This window comes from Rhineura floridana, chromosome 1 (genome assembly GCF_030035675.1).
Source record: "Rhineura floridana isolate rRhiFlo1 chromosome 1, rRhiFlo1.hap2, whole genome shotgun sequence".
NCBI classification, from domain to species: domain Eukaryota; kingdom Metazoa; phylum Chordata; class Lepidosauria; order Squamata; family Rhineuridae; genus Rhineura; species Rhineura floridana.
The window spans coordinates 136,944,650-136,957,973 of record NC_084480.1 but is presented as its reverse complement, the minus strand read 5'-3'; the positions used below and the strand labels follow the sequence as shown (position 1 = coordinate 136,957,973).

At 41.2% G+C, this 13,324-nt stretch overlaps 1 protein-coding gene across 3 annotated transcripts in view; it reads right to left on the bottom strand.

Moving 5' to 3' along the window:
* Positions 1 to 13,324, bottom strand: part of ABCA1 (ATP binding cassette subfamily A member 1) — a 134,493-nt gene that overhangs the window by 57,446 nt on the left and 63,723 nt on the right. For all 3 annotated transcript variants that reach the window (XM_061633173.1, XM_061633193.1, XM_061633184.1), the window contains exons 6-7: positions 3,916 to 4,037; positions 3,549 to 3,740 (exon numbers count right to left, since the gene is read on the bottom strand). In XM_061633173.1, the coding sequence (XP_061489157.1) occupies positions 3,549 to 3,740; positions 3,916 to 4,037 (314 nt within the window). The remainder of the gene's footprint in view (positions 1 to 3,548; positions 3,741 to 3,915; positions 4,038 to 13,324) is intronic.

Here is a 13,324-nt window from a genome sequence, read left to right as displayed (position 1 = left end):
TTTATTTATTTATAATGGTTATATACTAATTTTCTTTACAAAATGAAAAATGGTGTAAGTGGGACCCCCAAAGGTCTCCTGCTAAGGCATTAACCAGCCCCAAACCTCCTTAGCTTCAACAGTGTCAGGTATCAAACAGACAAACATACTAACATTCACACTTGCCATGGTATTGGTTTCCCAACAAACAGTTTACTTGCAACATCAGAGATTTCCCACAGCTTCTTTTGCTAATAACAAAGTAATTTTTCCATCAGTTCCAAACTGAAGCTAAGCACTTTATTTTTGGCATCCAGCGCTGCCCCTCATTTGTGGTATGATTTATAGAAAAGGTTTTATATTCAACACAATAAACCAAAGCCTTTATGCTAATTCAGAAAGTAATACAAGTTACAGTAGATATACTGAATACCTTTCCAAAAATCACAAATGTAACATACCACTTTGGGTTGCAACCTACTTTCTTCTATTAAACATTACAGAAAAGTCCAAGAAAATGTTCTGCCTCTTGACTGGAGCTAGTGCAATGAGAATATATCTTTGTATGATCTTATCAAGTGCTAAGATTGTCATCCAAGATCCCCTGTCACCTGAAGTAAGGCAGGCAGGCATCACAATTCCCCGCCTTTGGAGTCCCCTCCCTAAAGGGGCTCACTCAGGAAGACATCTATTTTCTTTCAGGTGCCAGGTGAAGACTTTTCTATTGAGTCCTTAGATCCTAAAATCTACACTGATTAGTTTTTTATTAGCTTTAATGCTGGAATTTTATCACCTTTGCTAACTCATTGTATAGGTTGCATTTTATTATACTGTAGTTTTGTAAGCCACTCTTGGCTACTCTTTATGCTGAAGAATCAGGAAATAAGCTTTCAAGCAAACAAACAAACAAATGACAAGAAAAATATATGAGACCAAGAAGTTTAGTGAAAAATAACAACAGTTAAGAAATAGATGACTTTTATATGTCAGATGGAGTAAAAATATGACTCCAGTATCAGATATCCTATGCTTTTGACAAGGAGAACAGCAAAAAACTGAAACGTAGTTCTGTATCTCCCAAGATATTTCAAAACTAAAAAGGGCTTTTGTTTTGCACTTAGCCAGGAATTCATGTGCTGGTCCACAAGAGAATTTCTCCTGTTATTACCTTTCTGAACATCTCTCTCCTACCTTTCCTTTTTAACATAGCTTTTTAGTTAAGTAAATGAACAGTTGGGGGTGGGGAACAATTCCTCCAGGCAAGTAACTTGCTAAATCCTCTGTCAAGTTGTCTTTTTTTCACATAGGTCTACGGGAGTGAGAGGTTGAAAAATGCTTAACTGATGAAGTTGGTCATTCTGTAGGCTGTTGAAGAAAACGTATGTCTGGAAACTCTTTGGGGCAGGGACTAGTCTTTTTTACTTATGGTTTTTTGCTATAAATATATATATAGAGAGAGAGAGAGTGTCATGTACACTGATGAATAAATAAAGACACACCCTTACCATGCTAAACTGAGACTGGTGTAAAAGTAATCCTGGCTCCCTCAAACCACAGATCAGAAGCTAGTCCCAGGGATCTGAAATCTATCCCCTTCCCTCTTCCGCTTTCTGAAGCAAATTCCTCTTCCCTTCTCCTATCAGCATTAACAATGGTTTAGAGTTACATCTGCACGTCAAAATATAATTTGCAACTCTAGTTCAAATCATGATCTCAAGCTCTAGTTATGATGGGACCATGGTTATTATATCCCTGGCTAACAGCAATGCACATGCAATTCTACACCCCGGTAAATGTTAATAAAGAAAGGAAGGAACCATTTGCTCTAGAGAAGGGAGAAAGGAAGGGAAAGATATGTGCCTCCCTAAGGTTGGCTCCTGGTTTTCAAACCGTGGTTTACAGGATCCAATGTTATGCCTGGACCAGAACTGAACCTAAAGCTGCAATCCACTACAGCAAAAACTGTGAAGTTAAAATCTACCTTAACGCAAACATAGTGCTCCAAACAAAGTTAAGGTACAGACATAAAATACATAATTATAAAATGATATCAAAAATTTAATATGTATGTAAACATTCAATATAAAATCCCTATAAGTATTCTCATATAATAATAAAGATGGCCAGCAAAATAATAATAAAAATCAGTGCCCATACACAATGAAATACAAAATATATGATATAATCAAGACGATAACAATGTGAAGATAAAGGGCAACTTGTAAACAGTGGCCAATACACATAAATCAATGCCCATATGTAATTAATTGCAAAATGTATAGCATAGCCAAACGCGTTTCGACAATTAGTCTTCTTCAGTGGCTTTCATGATGAGTATACACTACAAAGGGCAAAAAATATAATTAAGAACATTAACTACTGCAGGCTTACCCTCCTATAATGACTTGGCTGATTAAATACAATAACATCCCTAGGATATGTTACGTTGGTAAAATTGTCAATGTATATATTTTTATAATTGATTGACAGAAAGAAATGGTATGTATATATGTTTTTTCACATATAAAATTATTTTACCCACTATTGTAAAAATTTCTATTGTATTAGTTTGTAACTTAATTTATAATTACTTTCCTGCAGAATAATTGAGTTAATGAACAGCCCATGTATCAGTTCATATTTTAGAACATAATACACAAAGGTAAGTGGATTTATGGCATCTGTTTAAACAGTTGTATAACATTCTTCACTCGGAGGAATTCACCATTAGTAGTTAATGTTCTTAATTATATTTTTTGCCCTTTGTAGTGTATACTGATCATGAAAGCCACTGAAGAAGACTAATTGTCGAAACGCATTTGGCTATGCTATACATTTTGCAATTAATTACATATGGGCATTGATTTATGTGTATTGGCCACTGTTTACAAGTTGCCCTTTATCTTCTCATTGATATTGATTATATCTTATATTTTGTATTTCATTGTGTATGGGCACTGATTTCTTTTATTATTTTGCTGGCCATCTTTATTATTATATGAGAATACTTATAGGGATTTTATATTGAATGTTTACATACATATTAAATTTTTGATAACATTTTATAATTATGTATTTTATGTCTGTACCTTAACTTTGTTTGGAGCACTGCAATCCACGACACACTTACCTGGGAGTAAGTTCCATTGAACACAATGAACCTTACTTCTGAGTAGACATGTATTGGATTGCAGCTTAAGTCTGTGAAACAAACAAAAATTATGGCAGCAAAAAAGTATTGTTAAGAACCTAGGACTATTTACTTAACTAATGGATGACAGAATAAATTCTTAGCTTCAGATACCAAGACCACAGTAGATTAAATTTTTCAAAGTTCCTTTATCCCTCTCCTTTCAGAGCTGCAGAAGCACATAGCACTTTGAAACAACCAGCCAAATATTTGGCCAGAGGTCACCAGCAATGCAGGTATAATAATAAATTCTGTTTTGTTGTCTTTGCTTTGTAACACTGTGTGTTATATTATACAGGCCACAATTATTCTGCCACTCTTAAAACTTGCACTGTACCTTGGGGAATACAATTAAAAAGGCCAGAGCCAACACACTTACCATAATTGGCTTCATGACATCTAGATTATCTTGAAACACTCTCTCTGCAGCAGCAAGTTTTTCCTTAGGAATGGAGCAAATCAAGGCACTGCTGAGCACATCTACCACTGGGTTTTGGATGGTGACAAACTCTGACAGCTTGGTTGAATTGCAAAGGTCTTTCATGCTTATCTGGTAGCCGGACGTAATGACCTAGAAACAATTACCAGATGTTTTAAATCTATACATCACTCCTGGGATTTGCACTAAATCATCTTTTCCACTTCATAGTCACAATTCATATTAAAAATGAGAACCATAGACTTTCTTCCTAAGTGCTTTTCATTGGCTGTTTACATTTTATATTACACATGAGGATGCTTCTTACCTGTTGGAGGTTGACCTGAGCATTCATGATTTCATCTACAACAAACTTTGGTAGGGAAGCATTGTGATGGAGAAAGTCAGAGAATGTCTCATTGACCACCAGGAAATCCCGGACTTTCACACCTGCCAGGCAATGAGAAAGGGTATGTCCATATTACAGCATCAAACTTGTGTAGCAAACATGCACTTTATCAGGAGAACTCTGAAGATTAAAATTTGGTGGGGAGGCGGGAGCTAGGAATTTCTCAAAGGAAAATTATTTATCATTCACCTCACCACACTACTACTACCAGGGCTGCTCAGAGAAAGCCGTAATAGTTAAATTGGAATAAAAAGTTCCAGTTTGTAGCAAGAACCTGCTCCCTTCATCTGGTGCATGAGCAGAAAATATTTCTGCACATGCATGGACAGAGGGGGTGACATTTCCTTTCAGCTGCATCCCCCTCATATCACAAGAGTACCGCTTTGGCTTCCCAAGTGAAGGTGGCTTCCAATTTAGGTACTGAGAACACATTTTTATACCTCATTTCAGCTTTAAAAACAGCCCCCGAGGCAGTTTGCAACAATAAAATGTCATGCTGACCAGGCTTCCCTTTCACCCTGAATGAACTGAGGTTGAAACCTGCAGCGCTGGATAGCATAGAGAGTTTGGTGGTAAAAATGTAAACGTACTGCCTTCAAGTCAATTCTGAATTATGGTGACCCTATGAATAGGGTTTTCATGAGGCTGAGAGGCAGTGACTGGCCCAAGGTCACCCAGTGAGCTTCATGGCTATGTGGGAATTTTAACCCTGGTCTCCCAGGTCATAGTCCAACACCTTAACCACTACATCACACTGGCTCTCTTGAGAGTTTGATGGTACCGTACTGGAGTACTGGGAGGACATGGGCCCCAGCCCACCCAACTTTTGCAATAAGCCCTCTTAGCTACTGTTTTAGAGGCTCCAGAGGGCATGATCTGACCCCATACCTTTGTTCAGGACCACTTATTACTCTCTTGGCTAGATCACTCCGCTATGTTCTTCTGTGGCAGGAATACTGACTGTGATGCCCTCTGGGTATTGTAGACTACAATCCCATCAGCTGTTGCCATTTACCATGTTGGCTGGGGCTGATGGGAGTTGCAGTCCTTTTGGAGGGCAGCACTTTAGCTACCCCTGCTCTGTGGCTATGTATCTTGTTAAGGAGGTCTCTGGCTCTGCATTGTTTTGTTCACTCAGGCTGTCTGCTCAGATCCATCTCTGTTCGGTGCTTGACTATCAAGAGGAAAAGTCAACAACTGGACTTGTGAGTATTCTTAAGGGCTCCCTCTACCTTTCCCCCCGTAATTCACACAAAGTGGTAGCAGTAGAGATGTTGTATTTAGGGAACCTTACCTCCCACTAGTGATTTTCTTATAGAGGAAGCTCCAAGGAGTATCCAAGGAACCCCAAGTTCCCTGTCATACTCTGTGAAACCCATTGATCTAAAGTATATGCTCTGCACATAATTATGGATGGGGACATCTCCCCCCCCATTCCTTTCCATGAACTTCCAGCATGACAAGGAGACCTGTCTGACTCAAAGGCTTTAACCCTGCTCTTTAACAAGTGATCAGTCAAAATGGAGGCACAAAAAGGGGTGGTGTGGAACTGTGGAACCTACACGGCTGATTAGAATTCATTCACTGGTAGCTTAACTGCAAAGCGCTAAGCAGCTTCTGAGGTAAAGAGGCAACAATGCAACACAATGCAGCCTTAGAAGTTCACATTCCCTCATACTACTGGATCCCAAGAGGGCAGCAGATGCTGGTCTGTGAGGCTGTCTGATATTTTTAAAATGTTAATTAGCGTGACTGCTTACAAGAAATACTTGGCACACCAAGAGAGCTGGAACAAGAACTCCATAAATCTCACAGAGATGGAATGGGGGAAGAAAGGGGAAGGCAGAGACACTGTATTCTGTGAAGAACAGTCTCCTCTCCACTGCCCGGCCCCCACCTTTATGCCATCAGCATAACAATTGTATTACTCAGACCTGTCTTGGCAGGACACCAGTCTGGTTGAAGAGTTATGAAGAAAGAAGCACTTCCTATTTTCCTCCCGGAACACCAACGCTTTGGGGTTACTGTCGGTCAATGCTCTCTAGTCCAGTTCTCTGGTTACATGTTCCCTGTAGCTTTTTTGTTCTACAAGCAAAATAATTGCTGTCACCAGAGGGCTTGATGCAAAAGCTGGGTTTCTTGAGTCAAGGATGAAATATTTTCAGGGTGGTTTAAAAGAATGCTCTTCAATTTTGTCACGGAAAAAATGTGGGGCGGAGTGGGTGGGGAAGAGAACGTGCTTGGGACAAAAGACACCAAGTTATTCTTCAATGCCGCACTCAGGAACTTCAAAGGAAAAAAATGGATCTAGATCAATACCCGCTGATAAAATTATTTACTCCTAGAGTGCCCTTCTTTCATTATTCCAGGGGCATGGGAGCTGCAAGTCACATTGGAAAAGCTCATCCAGTGGTTCCTCTCCATGCCAGCACCCCTGAGCAATCCTGATATAAGGAAGAACCACATCCTCTCACAAGGGAAAGGGTTATCTCAGAGCAGGAAGGAGTGGTAGTATAGCAACTGCCAGCCATCAGCATAATGTACAAAGGAGTCCTTAGACAGAAGAGATGGAATGAGGTCTTTGCTCTGCCATGATCTCTCTGGACAAGTCCATCAGCCCAAGTTCCTTATATAATAGGGAGGGGGAAAATGTGGCCCTCCAGATGTCCTCAGACCAGTAGCGGATGGTGTGTTGGAACACCACCGCTCACTTGACTTTCGGTCAGTTGTATTACAGGGAGGTAGAGGGGTGTGCCAGTGTGGTGTGGTGGTCAAGGTGTTGGACTAGGACCTGGGAGACCAGGGTTCAAATCCTCACACAGCCATGAAGCTCACTGGGTGACCTTGGGCCAGTCACTGCCTCTCAGCCTCAGAGGAAGGCAATGGTAACCCCCCTCTGAATACTGCTTACCATGAAAACCCTATTCATAGGGTTGCCATAAGTCGGAATCGACTTGAAGGCAGTCCATTTCTATTTTCAGAGGGGAAGAAGAGAGGAGAGGAGGCGCTGTGAAAATGCCTTGGCAGAGACAATCTGGCGCTCCCACCAGTATGTTTGCACTGCACAGACATTGCCGTCGCTTTGCCCCTTCCCCTCTGCCTCCCAGTAAGCAGCAGCAATGTGGCCAACCAGAGGTCAGGTGAGCAGCAGCAGCCCACCACAACTCCCATCCCCCCTGATAATTTGCTATAGTGCTGAGTCCAATGAGAACTGGAGTCCATAAACAAGTAATTTGTTTTAAACTGTTTTTAATGTTGTATTTTGAATTGTTGTGACCTGCCCTGAAACCTTAGGGTGAAAGGCAGGTAATAAATCAAATAATAATAATAACAATAACGATAACAATATGAAGAAGAAGATCTGTGCTCTTTCTTGCTTATGCTTGAGTCTGTATGTTCCCCTGCCTCTTGTCTATGTGCCTGCTGTTGCTATATAGAGACGAAATGTGATGTAGAAGTTGTACTGTTGTCTAGGACCTAGGAAACCAGCCACGAAGTTCACTGACTGACCTTGGGCCTGACACTGCCTCTTAGCCTAACCTATCTCACAGGATTGTTGTAAGAATAAAATGGGCAAAAGAACCCTGTACACCACTTTGACCTCTTTGGAGTAAAGGTGGGATATAAATGTTATAATATATAGTTTCTGTCTCAGGGGAGGTGTATTGACTAGAACCCTCCTCTGCTTAAGAATCCATCCCGGTTGGGACAACAGCAGAAGTGCAAAGAAAACCCTGCCGCCTTTCCTACGAATGTTCTGGCCTAAAAGCCAAACTAAACAAGATGGTTAGAGATCTGTGGTCAGATCTCCTATCCCTTTATATCTTTGTAAAAAGCAACTGTGCAGTTGGGGTGAGGGTGGGGATAATTATGATCTGAACCTCAAGCCCTCTTTCCCTCAAGCAGTTTTCCCAAATTAAATTGCTGCCCTTGGTGAAGCTGCTATTAAGGAGTACCCAAAAGTTTCCCTAACAGAGCAAATAGCAGATGTGGGGACAGGACAGGGAGATATTCCTTTTGGGAAAATGGTGTAAGGATTAAATCCTGTTCATTCAATCCAATCCAAACCCTGCAAGCACACACACACACACAAGTGGCTGTTCGTTTGTTTTCCAAACATGCAAAAGGAGGGGAGAGCCAATCACAAATCTCCAGTGAATAATCTTTTCTCTCTCTGAGACACTCTGGCTATCCCAAACTGTTAGTGTGGTGCCCTCCTCAAATGAGCTGACATCATTAGTGCTGCACTAAGGAAACCTGAATTTCCTTATATTTGTGTACAGGAGTGCCAAAGGTCTTGTATTTCTTTGGAAGCCCTTGATTCTTATGAGAACTTGTGCACACAGAGACCATGGCAAGGCTCTCATTGGTTCAGCTGGGGAACAAATGAAAGCTTAATCCCTGCAGTCACATGGCTTTGGGATCTCTTGTCTCCAATACACGCTTAGATCAAAGGCTCTATAGATACCCAGATTATAGAGGATTTCAAAATATCACAAGCACAGCTTCAGTCCTACTTATTGTTATCACAATAGCTCTGCAGAATGCTACTTCTGATGTCCCCAAATCCAGAAAAGCAACTTAAAGCCATGAATAAACCTGGTGACATCAATAGGACAAGTCGCGTGCTCCAGTGTTTAACATTCAGTGATCAAACCTATTGCTAGACAACATACAAATCGGAAGTACTATTGTAAGATGTAGAGGGCTTACAGTCTAAAGAGGAAAGGCACACAAAGTCAGCATAATAGCTTACATTTCTCAAGGATAACTGAGCAAAACAGATGCTTAATGTCTCCTCAAAGATCAGAGAGAAAGCCTGTGGCAGAATCAGAAACTGATCTCTCAGAGGAGAGTTTCAAAAAGGGTGAATTTGGTCAACTTTTCTCTGCATTTTCGCCACTCTAAAAATAAATAAATAAACAAGGTGTTTTTTTACTTCTGAGTGATGCCCCCCTCGTTTCTGTGGGTCAACGGCCCATGATAGGAGAAGGTTCCCTACCTGTAGTCTAGGGGGAATAAATGTTGGAAACAATTCGGGCAAGTAATTGTGGAACAGGCAAGTGGTACGGAAAAGCGGGAATGGTCATGTGAGGCTCAGAACCAGCCTCAAAGGTGCCTTCATGCATAAAACCAGCCTGGACCATTAAAGTGCTTCAGCAGGGGAAATCTTACTGCATGTAAGTGTCTTGAACAATGCATTAAAGTGCCAATGGAAATGGATCATAAAAGTATAAACTGGGTTTTTGGTTATAATGCAATTTTTTTTAAATCATGATGACCCTTTCTGCCAGTTAGTTGCAAAACATCTGGGTGGAAAAGAATATTTCATGTTATTGTCTAGTGTGTCTCACAAATATATACTAAGAACAATGGTCAGTGAAGAAAGCTGTTTGTGTAATGCAACGAAAGCAACTTGACCTAGATAACTGGCTCATTCTTGCTTTTCTAATTGTCAAAGCACCCCCACAGTAAATATAAAGGATTACTAAAAGAAGTTGGGAAATAAGCAACAGCTATAAGTGTAGCTAATTTACTAATGCTTTGTGGTACAACCTAGGTAATAGAACAGGCCACTTAGATATCAAATCAGATACACACACATGTGTACATAAGATGTACTCTTTGCACAAAGGATGATGATCAAAACACTAATTTAGAACAAGTTCAAACAAAGCCCACCAGATATCTATGTCCTCAGCTGCCTTGGAACTTGGTGTCTAGAGCTTTGTGTAAGACTTGGACTAGAACTACTCCAGACCCGGGTAAACTGAAACACACATAAAATATGGACATTACAACAAACATACTTTGATTAGACTCAAGGCAAGACCTATCTCAGCTTCAGCTTCCCATCTTTGTCATGGAATCATCATACATAACTATAAAGTCTTGTTCTGAGATTTCATGAGACAGTGAAAGGAATGAGTGGCAGTAGCCTCATTGATTGCTAAAGAAGGCTTAGGAAAGGGATTGCTATTGTCATTGCGAACTTAGGAACTAAGGTCATTTGTCTATCAAGCTCAGTACTGTCTGACTGGTAGCAGTTCTCCAGAGTTTTCAAACAGGAGTCTTGTGAAACCACAGCTAGAAAGGTGATCAAGTAGACCTGGGATTGCACCACTTAACTACAGCTCTTCCTAATATTATGTATAAAGTGCTGTCCCGCTGCCTTCTCTAATAACAGAAGAACCTGGACCATGGTTGACTGACTCCTAAATTTTAGCAAACTGAGAACAAAAACATTTATACTGGCATACTAAAGAGCAGCATTCAATCAAAAAAGTTTCGTCAGCCTATGATCTTGAACATGCACTGAATTCCATGGAATAACTGTGTATAAGAACTCAGAATGTAAATTATAGAAAATTTAATGTGGAAAATCATTATCAGCCTGGGATTGCAATGGAAAAACACTTGAATTTAAATATATCCATTCCCATTGTTTTGAAGGCAGGCAGATAATACCCCCAGCATTTGAATAATGTTAAAAGCTTGTAAAGACAAAGTAATCCCAGATACGGTAAAACCATCAGCCTCCCATGCTAGTGACACAATTCAGTGGCGGCCCTTAGGCTGTGGAATTCTCTCCCTGGGATATAAAAATGACCCCCTCCCTGCAGTCCTTCCAGTGTCAAGCAAAGACTTTCTTATTTCAACAAGCTTTTGGTACTGACGGTTGCTAAAGTTAGGACTGTCGGGACCTGCACTGCTAATGCCAAATATCATTATTTTAAATTGGCTTTGATCCTCTTTTAGCTATCAGTTTGAATGGTTTTAATATTGGATATAGTTTAATTCTATTCTAATGTAGATTTTGTATGTTTTAATTATATGTGTTTTTATCTGGAAGCCGCCACAAGTTCCAGTGTTGGAAGGATGGCGGGATATAAATAAAGGATAATAATAAATAATAATAATAATAACAATAATAATACTTACCCTCAAATTGGTAAACTAGTAAAACAAATAGATCACCACCCTTTTGGCTCTTCCTCTCCCTCAACTTTTATCCAGCTGTTCCCCTTCCATCTGTCTATGATATGCAAGAGAGATGAGAAGCAGGACAACTCCATCAGCCCTGCGGAGAGGACAACTTCATTTCGTTCCTCTACTCCCTCAACCGTTCTTCAAGCTGGCCATTATAAGAACTTTGTCACTTCAAGAAAATTTGGGCTACAGTTCCTCTTCCCCCCTCATCCACTTTTCTTATTGTATCATGACTTTTAGATTGATCAGATTTATGCCTTGTTTTAAATTATGTCTAGTAAACCAAGAAAGAAAGGAAACTGTCATCTGCTGGTTCTTTTGAGTTCATCATTCCCAAAGATCCTCCCAGTTCTGGTTATTTTAGCCTGTAACTAATTTTCAGCCAGCCTAATGTGGGAATGGAGAAAGTAGCAGAAAAGAGAGGAAACAGGTAGGAGCAGTGGAGGCTGATCCATGAGGGCAAATGAGGCATTGCCCCACCAAACCTCAATCTGCCGTCAGCCAGCCCCCACCTACCTATCTTGCTACTTGCAACCAGTCAGAGGTTATTGGCTCTAGCTCTGGCTCCTACTGCTGTCCTCCCCACCTTCTGCCCTATCAGTCCCAATGGGCACCAGCCTCCACTGGGTAGGGAAGATACTGAATCACTGGCTGGCTATTTGCTTTAAACACCTATAATTTCCTGTATCACACCTTCATAAATTCACCCCAGTTTGGGAATGGGGATATTGCACATACCCAGGCTTGTATCTCACATTGCTATGCTTCTTTACTCGTGTTCCATAACTGTGCATAATGCCAAGATCTTGAGGCATGTTGAGCTTTGCCAATACAAGGGAGTATTTGAAATGAAAATAAGACCATCCTGATCCAGTGGCTCTGTTGAATATGGCAAGATAACAATGTACACACAGTGATCTCCAAGAGCAGAGCTATTCAAACCCCCATTACACTGGGTTGGGGATGGGTAGGTTGGATTACACAGAAGTGCCAACTATGCTGGCTTCCTGCTAGCCACAAAATGTGAGGGTGAGCAGGAGGCCTGCTGGTAGGATGCCCACCAGCAAGAGCAAGCAAAAAGCACCAATTGCAAGGAGGTGCTGAGCTGGCCAGGGATCTGCTGGATCCCAAACCAGTCTCACTGCTGTCATGCAATGGTATCATATCTGATCCAAACCTGATCACTGTGCTAGCCTGGATCCAGACCTGGCCTGTCTTCCCCCTGCTTCCACCGGCTGTTGCAAGTGGGCAGGGTTACAGATGTGGCAGTAACCTCACCACTCCACAAACCCTGCTTCTGGTGGTGGGGATTGCACCCTAAATGATCAATAAGTTTTATTGCCTCTCTGTAGACCAGCCTTTCCCAACCAGTGTGCCTCCAGATGTTGTTGGACCGCAATTCCCATCTTTCCTGACCATTGGCAATGCTGGCTGACGCTGATGGGAGTTGTGGTCCAACAACATCTGGAGGCACACTGGGTGGGAAAGGCTGCTGTAGAATAAGAGGATAGCAATATATCATCTTTGTCTTCTGCGGGGGGGGGTTAGAGGGAGGAGTGGACTGAAGTGAAAATTGTAGTAAGTTCATGGAAGAAGGCCAAGAATCCTTGGATCACAGTGAACATGTGCAATGAAAGATATACTATGAAGTGACTGTGCACAATAAACTATGCTGATAAAGTTGTACAAATGAAAGACGTTATGTATTTATTACAACTTTTTCAAAAAAATTATCTGTTCCAGACAAAATATGTTTTGAAAGCCAAGGCATCAAACACTTCAGATGACTGAAACAAAGCCTGACAGAAATGCACATACATATTTTCCCCTAAGTTAATTTGACATTATTGCTGATAAATGTTTGATTTACCCACAGGTAATCACAAGGCGCAGAGTGGTAAGCGGCAGTAATGCAGCCGAAGCTCTGCTCACGGCCAGAGTTCGATTCCAATGGAAGGAGGAAGTCGAATCTCCGGTAAAAGGGGTGAAGGTCCACTCAGCCTTCCATCCATCCGTGGTCGGTAAAATGAGTACCCAGCATACGCTGGGGGGTAAAGAAAGGCCGGGGAAGGAACTGGCAATCCCACCCCATATATACGGTCTGCCTAGTAAACGTAGCAAGACGTCACCCTAAGAGTCGGAGACGACTTGCACTATAAGTGCGGGGACACCTTTACCTTTACCTCTAATCACAAGGAAAAGAAAACAGTGCCCATGAATTACTGTGCTGTCTCTTTCTCCATGAACAACACTGTCAAATTCAGCAAAATCTATCATTAAAACACACATAGAGAGGCACTCACAAACCAACTAGGCATGCAGCCACTCTGGAAGCCAG